This window comes from Salvelinus sp. IW2-2015, unplaced genomic scaffold (assembly GCF_002910315.2).
Source record: "Salvelinus sp. IW2-2015 unplaced genomic scaffold, ASM291031v2 Un_scaffold2170, whole genome shotgun sequence".
Taxonomy (NCBI): domain Eukaryota; kingdom Metazoa; phylum Chordata; class Actinopteri; order Salmoniformes; family Salmonidae; genus Salvelinus; species Salvelinus sp. IW2-2015.
The window spans coordinates 56616-71866 of NW_019943501.1; the positions used below are offsets into that span (position 1 = coordinate 56616).

Sequence of the window (15251 nt, forward strand, 5' to 3'; positions counted from 1 at the left end):
ATACACTTAGTATTACTTTCTTAGCTACGGTATACATATCTCCCTGGCATATTACACCATTTATGCAGCGGCATACAATACATTTTTGGACTCACTTGAACAGGAAGGTGGCGCGGCGGTCCTTCGTGGGCAAATTTTGTCATCAAAGTCTGGCATTCTCTGGATTTATGGTGCTTTCAAAACAACTGGGAACTCTGAAAAAGTCTAATCATGATGACATCATTGATCTTCAGGTCGTAGCTCTAGAAAGAGGCCGGATTTACAATTCCGAGTTCGATGACCGTTCAAAACGTATTTTCCCAGTCGGAGCTCGTTTATTCCCGACTTCCCAGTTGTCTTGAACTCACTGTTGTCAAGTTTTTGCAGTTCCGAGTTAACAGTTGTTTTGGGCGCAGAACAAATCATGCTTCATTGACAGCATGGCCAATGTTGAATGTTTGTCATTTTAAACTTGAAAAAGAGACCCTTAATCCCAGATTTGGGACCACACAGCCACTCCACTGAATAGCAGGCTAGTGATTGCTTTGCAATGCTTGCATTTAGCCACTGTCACTGACTCCTTCCAAACCACTCATTGTTGAATTTGCGATTTCTAACTTGTTGTGGAATGTTTATGTCTAATGGCCGATGAGCACCGATATGTTTTATCTATCATTTATATTTATATGACAAGGATTGAAAAGGATTAGCCAGTAGGTTGTCGACTTGATTCATGATGATGACTGTTAGCTAAGATTTTTAAAGTATGATGTTGACATGGTCAGTCCAATCAAAGCTACGGTAGATATAACGTGATTTGAAGTAATTTTATCTGTGGCCAATGACCTTGAGCCTTCTTGGATGGGCACTTCTAATGTAACTCTAGGGCAGCACCCAAGGGGCTAGAATTTTCTAGGTCTAACCTTGGACTTAGCTGTGATGTAGTGTCACCATGAGTGACAGAACACTGAGCCAATCACGGCGCAACGCTCTGTATTTTCTGCTGGCTTGCCCCACCACCACAGAAAGCACTGAGCTAGGCTGAAACACCTGCATTTTGGAGCTGCCATACTCAAGAAAACAAAAAAGAGACCGTGTTTGTATGCAGCTTTATTAACTCAAAATATAACTTATATATGTGACACGTATTAATATTTTATTTATTTTTGCAAAATGTGGGGCTCAAATCACCTGCCCTGAATAACGGGTCGCCACTGGAAAGCACACATTCTGCCTTGTTGTTCAAATCACTTTGAAGATTAGTCAATTTGAAGGCAAAAAGGGCAGCACGATATAAGATTCGAGCCTGGTATTCCAACTGATTATGGACTATTAAAACAGTTTACCGCTGCACCACAGTTTTGATGAAAATTACAGGGGAAAACATGAATCTTACAAGCGCTTATTGCTGACCAGCAGATGTCACTAATGTGCATTGTGAACCGCTAATGAAGCTGCGGGTAAATGAACCGTTTTCCGACACAATTTGGTGAAAGCTCGGGAAAGCCTTCAGAAAGCCTCGGTTTCCCATCACTACGTACACGGATCGTTATCCGTCTTCTTGTTTCATGTAGCTAGGAACTCGGATGGCCACGATATCCATGTAGACACACACCACTGGATAGTAACAACAATGGGACGTTGGGGGAAACACCCTGTTACTTTGAGCCAAGATGGCGCCGCTTTAACCCCGCCTCACTCTAGCCTACCACCTGTTTAATGACGCTACTCGAAACACACGGCGAAGACGCCCTTAGCAACAAACCAGACAATCACATCAAAAATAGGAGCTCCTGCTGCTGACAAGACTGGTTAAAACATAAGTCGTTTTAACGGCGCTAACGCACTGAGGACATTACATTATTACCCGAAAGAGACGCCAGCGTCTCTGAATTCAACGAGAACGGGGCTTTTGCCCAGAGTTGAGGTAACGTTAGCTAGCTAACCGACGATAACCCCTCTCAAGCGAAAACGGCTTCCCAAGCATTCCGGAAGGAGGACGAACCCTGGGCCGATCGAAGCAGAAGCTCACTAGTTATATTGCTAACTAGTCAGTCACCGCAAAGTACACTCGAGATTTTTCCTTATGGGAATGGTTCTCTGGGTGGATATAGTAATCAACCGACAGAGAAAGGCGAGGGCCACACGGGTCAGACAGCTAAGCTGTCATTTTGGGACTCAAACTATTTTGGACAGTCGGAGTAATTTAGCGTTTGCTCACTCGGACGTGTGTTTTTGTGGCTGTGCTGACGGAAACGAGAAACGACCCCCATCGCTGGAACTTTTCAGACTTTTCAGACTGCAGGGCTAGCGAGTTGGCAAAGCCATGGTTTTAGGACGAGAGCAAGGTCAGATTGTGTAGGTAGAGAGTCCTACCTAGAATATTAAGTTGAGCAAGTGAGGAAAGCTATATTAAACCAACTTATGTAACGTTAGCTATATTTCATCCAACAAAGTTGGCTAGCAGGATATATTTTGGATCCCTTGAGCTAGCAACACGAGCACGAATTGCAAGTGATACAAGCTGCACTCTTAAGTATTTTATTATAACTAGCCAAGTGTTGGCTAGTTTTTTTTTATACGGTTGTTTTTACTAAAGATTTTTAACTTCCACCTCGGATGCTGGCTTCAACGTTAAACTGCAATCATGATGGTATTACAGAGAAAAGCAGAAGGCCCCATAACAGCAGGTAATTAACTGATTATAACTGGCTTCATACTGTGTTATAATGTACTTACTGCAACGTTACATTAATGTACTCAAAGCAAATTCTATTTGTCACATGCGCCGAATACAACTGGTGTAGACTTTACCGTGAAATGCTTGCTTACGAGCCCTTTAACGATGCAGAGTTTAGAAATAATTATACAATAAGTTAGTAACACAAGGAATACAATGAAATACACAAGAATGGAGTTATATACAGGGAGTACCAGATCAATGTGTAGAGGTGGGAGGTATTTCAGATATGTACATGAAAGCAGGGTAAAGGGACTAGGCATCAGGATAGATGTGATTCTAGTATCAGTTATTGCACACAGTGGCATTTCACCGGCCATCATTTGTTAGCTAGCCATTTTGTTGAACGCAAATGTAACATTTGTCCCTGAATTATTTTGTTTCCATGGTTCAAGACAGTTGATCATCTCAAATAGCTCGGGAGTCAAGGACTGTTGCTTACTTTTGCTCACGTAGTGTATTTTCAAGAATGTGGTCACCTGCTCATCGAACAGCCCCAGACCATTATTCCTCCTGCACCAAACTTTACAGTTGGCACTATTCATTGGGGCAGGTAGTGTTCTCCTGGCATCCGCCAAACCCAGATTTGTCCGTCTGACTGCCAGATGGTGAAGCTTGATTCCTCACTCCAGAGAACGCGTTTCCACTGCTCCAGAGTCCAATGGCGGCGAGCTTTACAACGCTCCAGCCTAAGCTTGGCATTGCGCATGGTGATCTTAGGCTTGTGTGCGGCTGCTTGGCCATGGAAACCCATTTCATGAAGTTCCCGATAAAGTTATTGTGCTGATGTTGCTTCCAGAGGCAGTTTGGAACTCGGTAGTGAGTGTTGCAACCGGAGGGTAAAATATTTTTCCGCACTTCAGCACTCGGCAAAAAAAAAAAAGAAACAAGGTTTTGAAGTGTCCTAAATCTAGGAGACATCAATACAACTGAGGAAAGTATTCAGACCCCTTGACTTTTTCCACATTTTGTTAGGTTACAGCCTTATTCTAAAATGTATTAAATTGTGTGTCCCCCAATCTACACGCAATACCCCATAATAACAAAGCAAAAACAGGTTTTTGGAAATGTTTGCCAGTGTATTAAATCAACTGAAATATCACATTTACATAAGTATTCAGACCCTTTACTCAGTTACTTTTTTGAAGCACCTTTGGCAGCGATTACAGCCTCGAGTCTTCTTGGGTATGACGCTACAAGCTTGGCACACCTGTATTTGGGGAGTTTCTCCCGTTCTTCTCTGCAGATCCTCTCAAGTTCTGTCAAGTTGGATGGGGAGCGTCGCTGCACAGCTATTTTTTGGTTTCTCCAGAGATGTTCGATTGGGTTCAAGTCTGGGCTCTGGCTGGGCCACTCAAGGACATTCAGAGACTTTTCCCGAAGCCACTCCTGCATTGTCTTGGCTGTGTGCTTAGGGTCATTGTCCTGTTGGAAGGTGAACCTTCGCCCCAGTCTGAGGTCCTAAGCGCTCTGGAGCAGGTTTTCATCAAGGACCTCTCTGTGCCGTTCATCTTTCCCTCGATCCTTACTAGTCTCCCAGTCCCTGCCGCTGAAAATCATCCCCACAGCATGATGCTACCACCGCCATGCTTCATTTAGGGGTGCTTGGCATTCAGGCCAAAGAGTTCAATCTTGGTTTCATCAGGACAGGGAATATTGTTGCTCATGGTCTGAGAGTCTTTAGGTGCCTTTTGGCAAACTCCAAGTGGGCTGTCATGTGCCTTTTACTGAGGAGTGGCTTCCCTCTGGCCACTCTACTATAAAGGCCTGATTGGTGGAGTTCTGCAGAGATGGTTGTCCTTCTGGAAGGTTCTCCCATCTCCACAGAGGAACTCTGGAGCTTTGTCAGTGACCATCGGGTTCTTGGTCACCTCCCTGACCAAGGCCCTTCTCCCCTGATTGCTCAGTTTGGCTGGGCGGCCAGCTCTAGGAAGAGTCTTGGTGGTTCCAAACTTCTTCCATTTAAGAATGATGGAGCTCACTGTGTTTTTGGGGTTCTTCAATGCTGCAGACATTTTTTTGGTACCCTTCCCCAGATCTGTGCCTCGACACAATTATGTCTAGGAGCTCTACAGACAATTCCTTCGACCTCATGCCTTGGTTTTTGCTCTGACATGCACTGTCAACTGTGGGACCTTATATAGACAGGTGTGTACCTTTCCAAATCATGTCCATTGAATTGACCACAGGTGGAGTCCAATCAAGTTGTAGAAACATCTCAAGGATGATCAATGGAAACAGGATGCACCTGAGCTCAATTTCGAGTCTCATAGCAAAGGGTCTGAATACTTATGTAAATAAGGTATTTCTGTTTTTAATCTTTGCAAACATTTCAAAAAACCTGTTTTCACTTTGTCATTATGGGATATTGTGGATAGGCTGATTAAAAAATAATACATTTTAGGATAAGTCTGTAACGTAACAAAATGTGGGAAAAAGTCAAGGGGTCTGAATACTTTCCGAATGCACTATATATTAGTATTATTATTATTWWTTTWTTTTTCCAGTTTCCCCTTTCCCATTTTGTATCACAAAGTGTAATGGATATATACTATAGTTAAGTTGGCGGCGGTAATGCAACGTAATTATATGCCAACCGCCGTTACACTCCACCGAAGAGGAAGTGCATTAGAATTCTACGTCGTCAGGCAGAAATGAGTGTTTTGGATCAGGTAAGTTTCCTCTCATGACCTCTACAAGACAGAATGCTGAGTAAAATGATACTTCACTGGTTGTCTGTGCGGTTGGTCCTTTTGCAGGTAGGAATGTGAGACCTATATATCCACAGGAAAGTATAATTGCATGAACTTTTCAAAGCGCTGGCAGTGCGTTCAGATTTGAAGATCTGAAGCATATACACAAGAGGAAAATACATGTATGTTTGCAGAGCTCATGCATATGTGTTTACATGGTTCTCCACATGCTTCTGGTGATAGAAATATGAACTCAAATACCAGCGCTTCCTACCTGCAAAAAGACCAACCGCACGGAACAACCGATACATAAAAAATGGAACATTCTGGCTTTATTGAACATTTATTGAAAAATTGAACATTCTGGCTTTATAGCTTGAGTGGAAGTTTTTCCAAGCAAATTGTATGCCATTAATCTTAGACTGTGAACCAGGGGTATCGCAGTCTGATTGTCAGGCAGACCAGGGCTCTACGGTAACAAATGAAGGCGCACATTAAACAAATGTTTGAGGTATTAAAGCCGCAATACTCAGTTATTGATTTTATTTTTCTCTAGGGGCACTGGTGCTACCAAATTTAAAATTCTATGTTGCACAGCAAAATATTTAGGAGCGTATGCCCCCAAAAGGGGAGCACTGTGGAGCCCTGTAGACTGTGATGTCATAATAGCATTGATCAGTTCCACTCAGTGGAGGGAAACAAGTTGTTTTCTGACAGTTGCAACTCTGTGTCCATTGATCAGACAAACACTAGACTCTCCTGCATGTCTGTAAGTACTCTACTCCAGAGCCAGTCCACACTGGAACATGTGCTGAACTCATGTTTCTTTGCAGGTCTTTGCATCATATTAAAAAAGAAGAAAGTATTTAGCTTACTAGGCAAGTCAATAGTCTTATCAAATAAATAGTTATCTCTCAGTAGTTGTGTATGAACAGACAGGCAGTCTAGCTAGTTCTAGTTGAGTCAGCTACAGTCTAGCCAGCAGTCTGTCTACGCTGTTGGACCATTGTTATTAGTCTGGTTTATGACACGTGATCTGACACGTTTCTGGGGTGTTCCCTTCGCTCTGCTCTGTGGTGTTTGTCCCTCCTGGACCACCACCTCCGCACACAAACACAGGCGTTGTGTTTGCTAAATAGCTACGTTTTTTCCATAACAACAGTGCCATTCACATGAAATTGACGCCAACCCTTTTGGTTTGAGTTATGTTATGGGGAGGTTTCAGTAGTAATGTTTGGGGCCAGAGTGAATGTGCATACTGTGGGTAAAGTGCTGAACACACAGTCTTTACCTCGCTTTCATGTAGGCCGCGTGTATTGTACCCCCCCAACACAGTAACACAGTGTCTGTTGACACTGAAACACAGCTCTAACTAACCCTACATCTCTCTATGGTTATCACTAGCTAACATGGCTCTCTTAGGGCTAACTCTAACTTCACTGATAGCAATACACTGATTGATGTCCGTTTCACTAACGCTAACTTAGCGACACAGTTCTCTATGGGGCTAACGATAGCTAGCTACACAGCTTTCTATGGGGCTAACGCTAACTTAAGCCGACACATTATCTATGGGGGCTAACGATTAGCTAGCTACACAGCTTTCTGGATGGGCTAACGCTAACTTAGCGACACCGTTATCTATTTGGTGGCTAACATAGCTAGCTACACCAGCTTTCTATGGGGCTAACGCTAACTTAGCGACACGGTTCTCATGGGGCTAACGATAGCTAGCGTACACAGTCTTCTATGGGGCTAACGCTAACTTAGCGACACGGTCTCTAGGGGCTAACGATAGCTAGCTACACACAGCTTTCTATGGGGCTAACGCTAACTTAGCGACACGGTTCTCTATGGGGTCAACGATAGCTAGCTACACAGCTTTCTATGGGCTAACGCTAACTTAGCGACACGTTCTCTATGGGGCTAACATAGCTAAGCTACACAGGCTTTCCATGGGGCTAACTTAGCGACACAGTTCTCTATGGAGCTAACGATAGCTAGCTACACAGCTTTCTATGGGGCTAACGCTAACTTAGCGACACAGTTATCTATGGGGCTAACACTAGCTAAGATTGCTCTCTTAGGGCTAACGCTAACTAAACTGTTAAAACCGAAGTCAGTTTTATTTGTCTTGGTTTGTGATTTTCTTTTTACTCTCAATATTACAATTATTCCCTAGAGAAACAATGAAAATGAATGTTCTGAGTCCATGTCAAAGCTTAAATCACATCAGAAGACTTTTTTTTAACTTAAAGGAGAGAAACTAACATTTAGTTTTGAGTGTAATTCCCTGTAATTGCGCATCTAGGAGGAGAGGAATGTGTCAGTCTAGCGATGTTTCTGCTGATGTTTAGGCCTACTGCTGCAGCAAATGCCATGGCAAGAGTTTGCAAAACAATGGCCACCCAATTAAAACAAGTAATCATGCTATACTTCTGTCATGTAAGACTACTTTGCAGTTAACTTTTAATTGAGTTAGGTTTTCGGGGAAAATGATTAGCATCGCTAACTGGCTACATACCAAGTAAAAGACAAACGCGTGCAACAGACAGACGGGCAATATTGCTGTATACTTTTTACGCCAATAGTGGCTAAGCAGGGGTGGGATAATGTCGATGTGGTTTTGATTGGAAAATAGCCGGGATCTTTGAGACGGCTTGTGATGTAAAAATGCATGTACTCTCAGAAATGATTGGCGAGCTACTTATAGGTGGGCTGCGGACTACTGGTAGCTCCTGATCTACCTGTTGGAGACCCCTGGTCTATGGGTTAATGCTAGCAGGTGAATTCCACGGATCCCTATTAGCTAATGCTAACTAGCCCCATAGCTCTCTATGGGATAATGCTAGCACCACAGCTCCCTATTGGCAAATGCTAACTAACCCCACAGCTCTCTATGGGTTAACGCTATTACTAGCATGAACCAGCCAACCCCAATCACAGCCCAGACTGGCTTAGCCAGGTGCTTAATAAGGTTGCTGAAAGTGGTAGGCCTATTATTGGCCTATTAATGGGGCTAGCAGATGCTACTGTGACGGCAGCATCTTTCCGCTTGTCTGTCTGTCTCCGCCGTTTTGTTCTGTGCATCCACGTTGAAGCGATGGAACACAGACACAGGTGTGATCAGAAATAGAATCCTTAATACGGAAGGGATCTGATAACCGGAAAGGGTCTGATTTATGATACGCTACAGTGTGCGTGACTATGTGTGTCACCTTAGACCTGCACACAGATGAGGTGTTATTGGGGGGGACTACAGGCCTGAAATCTTGTTATTATAAGTGGCTCTGCGGAAATGAAATTAACATAATGCAAAAATCCCCATCTGTTTAATCTACAGATCTTTTTTTTTGTTGTTGCATGGGCTGCTTCTCAATCCACCGCATGCGCCGGTATGGCCCCTTCCGTATCTGTGGTGAAAGATGGCAGAGGTAGAGTGATGTTTGTCAGACTGAGACATCCTGAAAATCGGTCTTCTCACGAAAACGTCTGTAGTCTCCAACTGGTTTGGCCTGCAAACTAGCACTCTGTAGAAAGATGAGACTCTCAGTTTTGCTCTACACCCCCCCCCCCCCCAACACACACACACACAATCATCACAGGACCCGTCTGAAGTTGGTACAGACTCTTTGTACAACTTCTGTCTGTAGCGTCCAAACAGTTTGTTTTACACACTAATATGACACCTCTGTGGAAAGGTGAGACTCCCACGGACACTTACATGTCGGTTGTTTTGCTCTAGGTACCAGTTAAGTGCCCGATCTGCCAGGGCACCAGGGCCTTCTGCCAGAGCCTTCTGCCAGGGCCTTCTGCCAGGGCACCAGGGCCTTCTGCCAGGGCTGCAAGGCCATTAACTAAAATTGCAAAGTAAATTGTTTTTAAAAATGAAAAACAATAGGTATTCTGTGAAGAAAAACAAAATTGTATGTAAATGTACATAGGTAATTAGCCTTTACGTCGATGTGTAGGTGATAGCCTATGCCTATTGGCTACAGCCTGTCATGTCCAGACCAATGCTGACATAAGGGAGGAGCCTGAAAATGTAGCCAAACTTTCTTGAGACTGATTCCATATGTGTTATTTTATAGTTTTGATGTCTTCACTATTATTCTACAATGTAGAAAATAAAGAAATCAGTAGGTGTGCCCAAACTTTTGACTGGTACTGTATATTGTATACATGTGGTTAGCATGTTCAATTAATACATTCTACTTTCTAATAATGTAATGGATGTTTTTTTGTTTTCATTAAGATGTAAAAAAGTTTTATGTTAACAAATGAAGTTGATGTAATATAGATTGAAATACTTTACTTTAAAAGCATTGTAAATGATCTAGACCCATGTTGGCATATTAACACACAAAAAAAACCCACATGCGTTTCAATTTTGGGATTGGTTCAAGTTAAGTTTGGGACAGTTGATATTGCGGTACTGGGACGCTTTCGACACCTTCTAGAGTCCCATGCCCCAACGATTTGAGGCTGTTCCGAGGGCGAAAGTGTACTCCAGTGTATGTCTGTTAGGTTACTGTTTCAATATGAGGGCTCCTGTTAGACCAATTTATTTATTACAAATGTCTCTGATTATATTGTTAATGTCAATGAAGTTGATCCAGAGCGTGACCTCTGACCTGTGTTGTTGTGTCCACCAGCGCGGCATGGTGACGGCCTCTATAACTCCTACATGAGAACTGACCACCTACTGAAGGAAGAAGCAGACACACACAGTCCCGCTGGCCTGCCCCCGATACCCAAACACACTGTGAGTACACACACACACACACACACACACACACACACACACACACACACACACACACACACACACAGTCTGTTTCCACAAGCTTTTTATACTAAACGGTCCAGCTTTGTATTCAGTCTGTTTCCACACCTTTTAATCAACCGGTCCAGCTGTATTCAGTCTGTTCCACACCTTTTAATCAACCGGTCCAGCTGTATTCAGTCTGTTCCACACCTTTTAATCAACCGGTCCAGCTGTATTCAGTCTGTTCCACACCTTTTAACCAACCGGTCCAGCTCTATTCAGTCTGTTCCACACCTTTTATATAACCGGTCCAGCTGTATTCAGTCTGTTCCACACCTTTTAATCAACCGGTCCAGCTGTATTCAGTCTGTTCCACACCTTTTAACCAACCGGTCCAGCTGTATTCAGTCTGTTCCACACCTTTAATCAACCGGTCCAGCTCTATTCAGTCTGTTCCACACCTTTTATATAACCGGTCCAGCTGTATTCAGTCTGTTCCACACCTTTTAATCAACCGGTCCAGCTGTATTCAGTCTGTTCCACACCTTTTAATACACCGGTCCAGCTGTATTCAGTCTGTTCCACACCTTTTAATCAACCGGTCCAGCTGTATTCAGTCTGTTCCACACCTTTTAATCAACCGGTCCAGCTGTATTCAGTCTGTTCCACACCTTTTATATAACCGGTCCAGCTGTATTCAGTCTGTTCCACACCTTTTATATAACCGGTCCAGCTGTATTCAGTCTGTTCCACACCTTTTATATAACCGGTCCAGCTGTATTCAGTCTGTTCCACACCTTTTAATCAACCGGTCCAGCTTATTCAGTCTGTTCCACACCTTTTAATCAACCGGTCCAGCTTTATTCAGTCTGTTCCACACCTTTTAATCAACCGGTCCAGCTGTATTCAGTCTGTTCCACACCTTTTAATCAACCGGTCCAGCTTTATTCAGTCTGTTCCAACACCTTTTAATCACCTGGTCCAGCTGTATTCAGTCTGTTCCACACCTTTTAATCAACCGGTCCAGCTTTATTCAGTCTGTTCCACACCTTTTAATCAACCGGTCCAGCTGTATTTAGTCTGTTCCACACCTTTTAATCAACCGGTCCAGCTTTCTGTCTGTCAAAACACAGTAAATAGCCTATGCGCTACCACTCGCTGGCTGCATATGAAGCATGGAAAATACCAAGACGTTGAAGGATTATCCATGTTCTCTGCCTCTGTGTAAAAACACGTGACTGTAACCACAGTGTACACAACACACACCCAGGTACCGGGAGGCGGGACATACGGCAGACTGTCAAACCAGCCGTGTTTTCCTGTCATCGCTCACTTTGTGACTGCGCCTGTCCTATCAATAGATCGATAGAAGATACATATCGTTCATTCTAGCGGGAGAGGGCTGGCAGCATAGATAATGACCCTACTTGTCTACTAGTAAAAGGCGCACCTATAGGTTATCCCTTATCATAATCCATGATTATTTAGCAAGTGGGCTGGCTAGCTATCACATCACTTTTCACGATTCATAAAAAAAATGTCCACCTTTATTTAACCAGGTAGGCCAGTTGAGAACAAGTTCTCTGGAGCGCATGCTACTATGGTGAACAGTGAGCTGAGATAAGGCGGGGCTTTACCTAGCAAAGACTTATAGATGACCTGGAGCCAGTGGGTTTGGCGACAAATATGTAGCGAGGACCAGCCAACGAGAGCATACAGGTCGCAGTGGTGGGTAGTATATGGGGCTTTGGTGACAAAACAGATGGCACTGTGATAGACTGCATCCAAATTGCTGAGTAATGTTGGAGGCTATTTTGTAAATGATATCGCCGAAGTCAAGGATCGGTAGGATAGTCAGTTTTACGAGGGTATGTTTGGCAGCATGAGTGAAGAATGCTTTGTTGCGAAATAGGAAGCCGATTCTAGATTTAATTTTGGATTGGAGATGCTTAATATGAGTCTGGAAGGAGAGTTTACAGTCTAACCAGACACCTAGGTATTTGTAGTTGTCCACATATTCAAAGTCTGAACCGCCCAGAGTAGTAATGCTAGGCGGGCGGGTGTGGGCAGAGATCGGTTGAAGAGCATGCATTTAGTTTTGCTTGCATTTAAGAGCAGTTGGAGGTCACGGAAGGAGAGTTGTATGGCATTGAAGCTCATCTGGGGGTTTGTTAACCTGTCTGGGAACGGGGTTCCGCAAGCCAACAGCCAATGAAATTGCAGGGCGCCAAATTCAATCAACAGAAATCTCATAATTCAAATTTCTCAAGCATACAAGTATTAGACACCATTTTAAAGATAAAATTCTCATTAATCCAACCACAGTGTCCGATTTCAAAAAGGCTTTTCGGCGAAAGCACAACATATCATTATGTTAGGTCAGCAACTAGTCACAGAAAGCATACAGTGATTTTCCAACCAAAGAGAGGAGTCACAAAAAGCAGAAATAGAGATAAAATTAATCACTAACCTTTGATATTCTTCATCAGATGACACTCCCGGGACAACATGTTACACAATAGATGTATGTTTTGTTCGATCAAGTTCATATTTATATCCAAAAACCTCTGTTTACATTTGGCTTTGCCTCAAAACATCCCGTGAATTTGCACAGAGCCACATCAATTTACAGAAATACTCATAATAAACTTTGATAAAAGATACAAGTATTATGCACAGAATTATAGATATACTTCTCCTTAATGCAACCGCTTTGTCAGATTTCAAAAAAGCTTTACGGAAAAAGCAAACCATGCAATAATCTGAGTACGACACTCAGAGACCAAAACAAGCCAAACATATACCCGCCATGTTGCGGAATCAACAGAAGTCAGAAATAGCATTATAAATATTCACCTTTGATGATCTTCATTAGAATGCACTCCCAGGAATCCCAGTTCCATAGTAAATGTTGGTTTAGTTCGATAAAGTCCATCATTTATGTCCAAATGCCTCCTTGTTGTTCGCACCTTGAGTTCACAAATCCAAATTCATGACGCGCGATCATTAGGTCCAGACGAAAAGTCAAAAAGTTCCGTTACAGTCCGTAGAAACATGTCAAACGATGTATAAATTCAATCTTTAGGATGTTTTTAACATACATCTTCAATAATGTTCCAACCGAGGAATTCCTTTGTCTTTAGAATTGCAATGGAACGCAGGTCGCTCTCACGTGAACGAGCGTGGTCAGCTCATGCCACTCTGGCAGGCCTCTGACTCATTCAGCTCCCATTCCCCCTCCTTTACAGTAGAAGCATCAAACAAGGTTCTAAAGACTGTTGACATCTGGTGGAAGCCTTAGGAAGTGCAATATGACCCCATAGACACTGTATATTCGATAGGCGATGAGTTGGAAAAACTACAAACCTCAGATTTCCCATTTATTGTTGGATTTTTCTCAGGTTTTCGCCTGCCATATGAGTTCTGTTATACTCACAGACCTCATTCAAACAGATTTAGAAACTTCAGAGTGTTTTCTATCCAAATCTACTAATAATATGCATATATTAGCAACTGGGCCTGAGTAGCAGGCAGTTTACTCTGGGCACGCTTTTCATCCAAACGTGAAAATGCTGCCTCCTATCCCAAAGAAGTTAACACAGTGTCCAAAGATGGGCCAGAAGTATACAGAATGGTATCGTCTGCGTAGAGGTGGATCAGAGAATCACCAGCAGCAAGAGCAGCATCATTGATGTATACAGAGAAAAGAGTCTGCCCAAGAATTGAACCCTGTGGCACCCCCATAGAGACTGCCAGAGGTCCGGACAACAGGCCCTCCGATTTGACACTGCACTCTATCTGAGAAGTAGTTGGTGAACCAGGCAAGGCAGTCATTTGAGAAACCAAGGCTGTTGAGTCTGCCGATAAGAATGTGGTGATTGACAGAGTCGAAAGCCTTGGCCAGGTCGATGGAGACGGCTGCACAGTATTGTCTTTTATCGATGGCGGTTATGATATCGTTTTGGACCTTGAGCGTGGCTGAGGTGCACCCATGACCAGTTCTGAAACAAGATTACATAGCGGAGAAGGTACGGTGGGATTTGAAAGGGCCGGTGATCTGTTTATTAACTTGATTTTCGAATACTTTAGAAAGGCAGGGCAGGATAGATATAGGTCTGTAACAGTTTGGGTCTAGAGTGTCTCCCCCTTTGAAGAGGGGGATGACTGCGGCAGCTTTCCAATCTTTAGGGGATCTCAAACGATACGAAAGAGAGGTTGAACAGGCTAGTAATAGAGGTTGCAACAATTTCGGCGGATAATTTTAGAAAGAGAGGGTCCAGATTGTCTAGCCCGGCTGATTTTGTAGGGGTCCAGATTTTGCCGCTCTTTCAGAACATCAGCTATCTGGATTTGGGTGAAGGAGAAATGGGGGAGGTTTGGGCGAGTTGCTGTGGGGGGTGCAGGGCAGTTGACCGGGGTATGGGTTGCCAGGTGGAAAGCATGGCCAGCTGTAGAAAAAAATGCTTATTGAAATTCATGATTATCGTAGCTTTATCGGTGGTGACAGTGTTTCCTAGCCTCAGTGCAGTGGGCAGCTGGGAGGAGGTGCTCTTATTCTCCATGGACTTTACAGTGTCCCAAAACCTTTTGTAGTTTGTTCTACAGGATGCAAATTTCTGTTTGATAAAGCTAGCCTTTGCTTTCCTAACTGCCTGTGTATATTGGTTCCTAACTTCCCTGAAAAGTTGCATATCGCAGGGGCTATTCGATGCTGATGCAGWACGCCACAGGATGTTTTTGTGCTGGTCAAAGGCAGTCAGGTCTGGAGTGAGCTAAGGGCTGTATCTGTTCCCGGTAAAAAAAAAATTTGAATGGGGCATTATTATTTAAGATGGTGAAGAAAGCACTGTTAAAGAATAACCAGGTGTCTTCTACTGATGGAATGAGGTCAATATCCTTCCAGGATACCCGGGCCAGGTTGATTAGAAAGGCCTGCTCGCTGAAGTGTTTTAGGAAGCGTTTGACAGTGATGAGTGGTGGTCGTTTGCCCGCGGACCCATTACGGACGCAGGCAATGAGGCAGTGAACGCTGAGAACCTGGTTGAAGACAGCAGAAGTGTGTTTAGAGGGC

General features: G+C 43.5%; 1 protein-coding gene across 1 annotated transcript in view; it reads left to right on the forward strand.

The window, feature by feature from the left end:
• Window positions 1-1292: 1292 nt before the first annotated feature.
• LOC112073159 (dual specificity tyrosine-phosphorylation-regulated kinase 2-like) overlaps window positions 1293-15251 on the forward strand; it is a 36535-nt gene continuing 22576 nt past the window's right edge. The window contains exons 1-2 of the mRNA XM_070440052.1: window positions 1293-2669; window positions 10068-10177. Coding sequence (XP_070296153.1) covers window positions 2627-2669; window positions 10068-10177 — 153 coding nt within the window. The 5' untranslated portion in view covers window positions 1293-2626. The remainder of the gene's footprint in view (window positions 2670-10067; window positions 10178-15251) is intronic.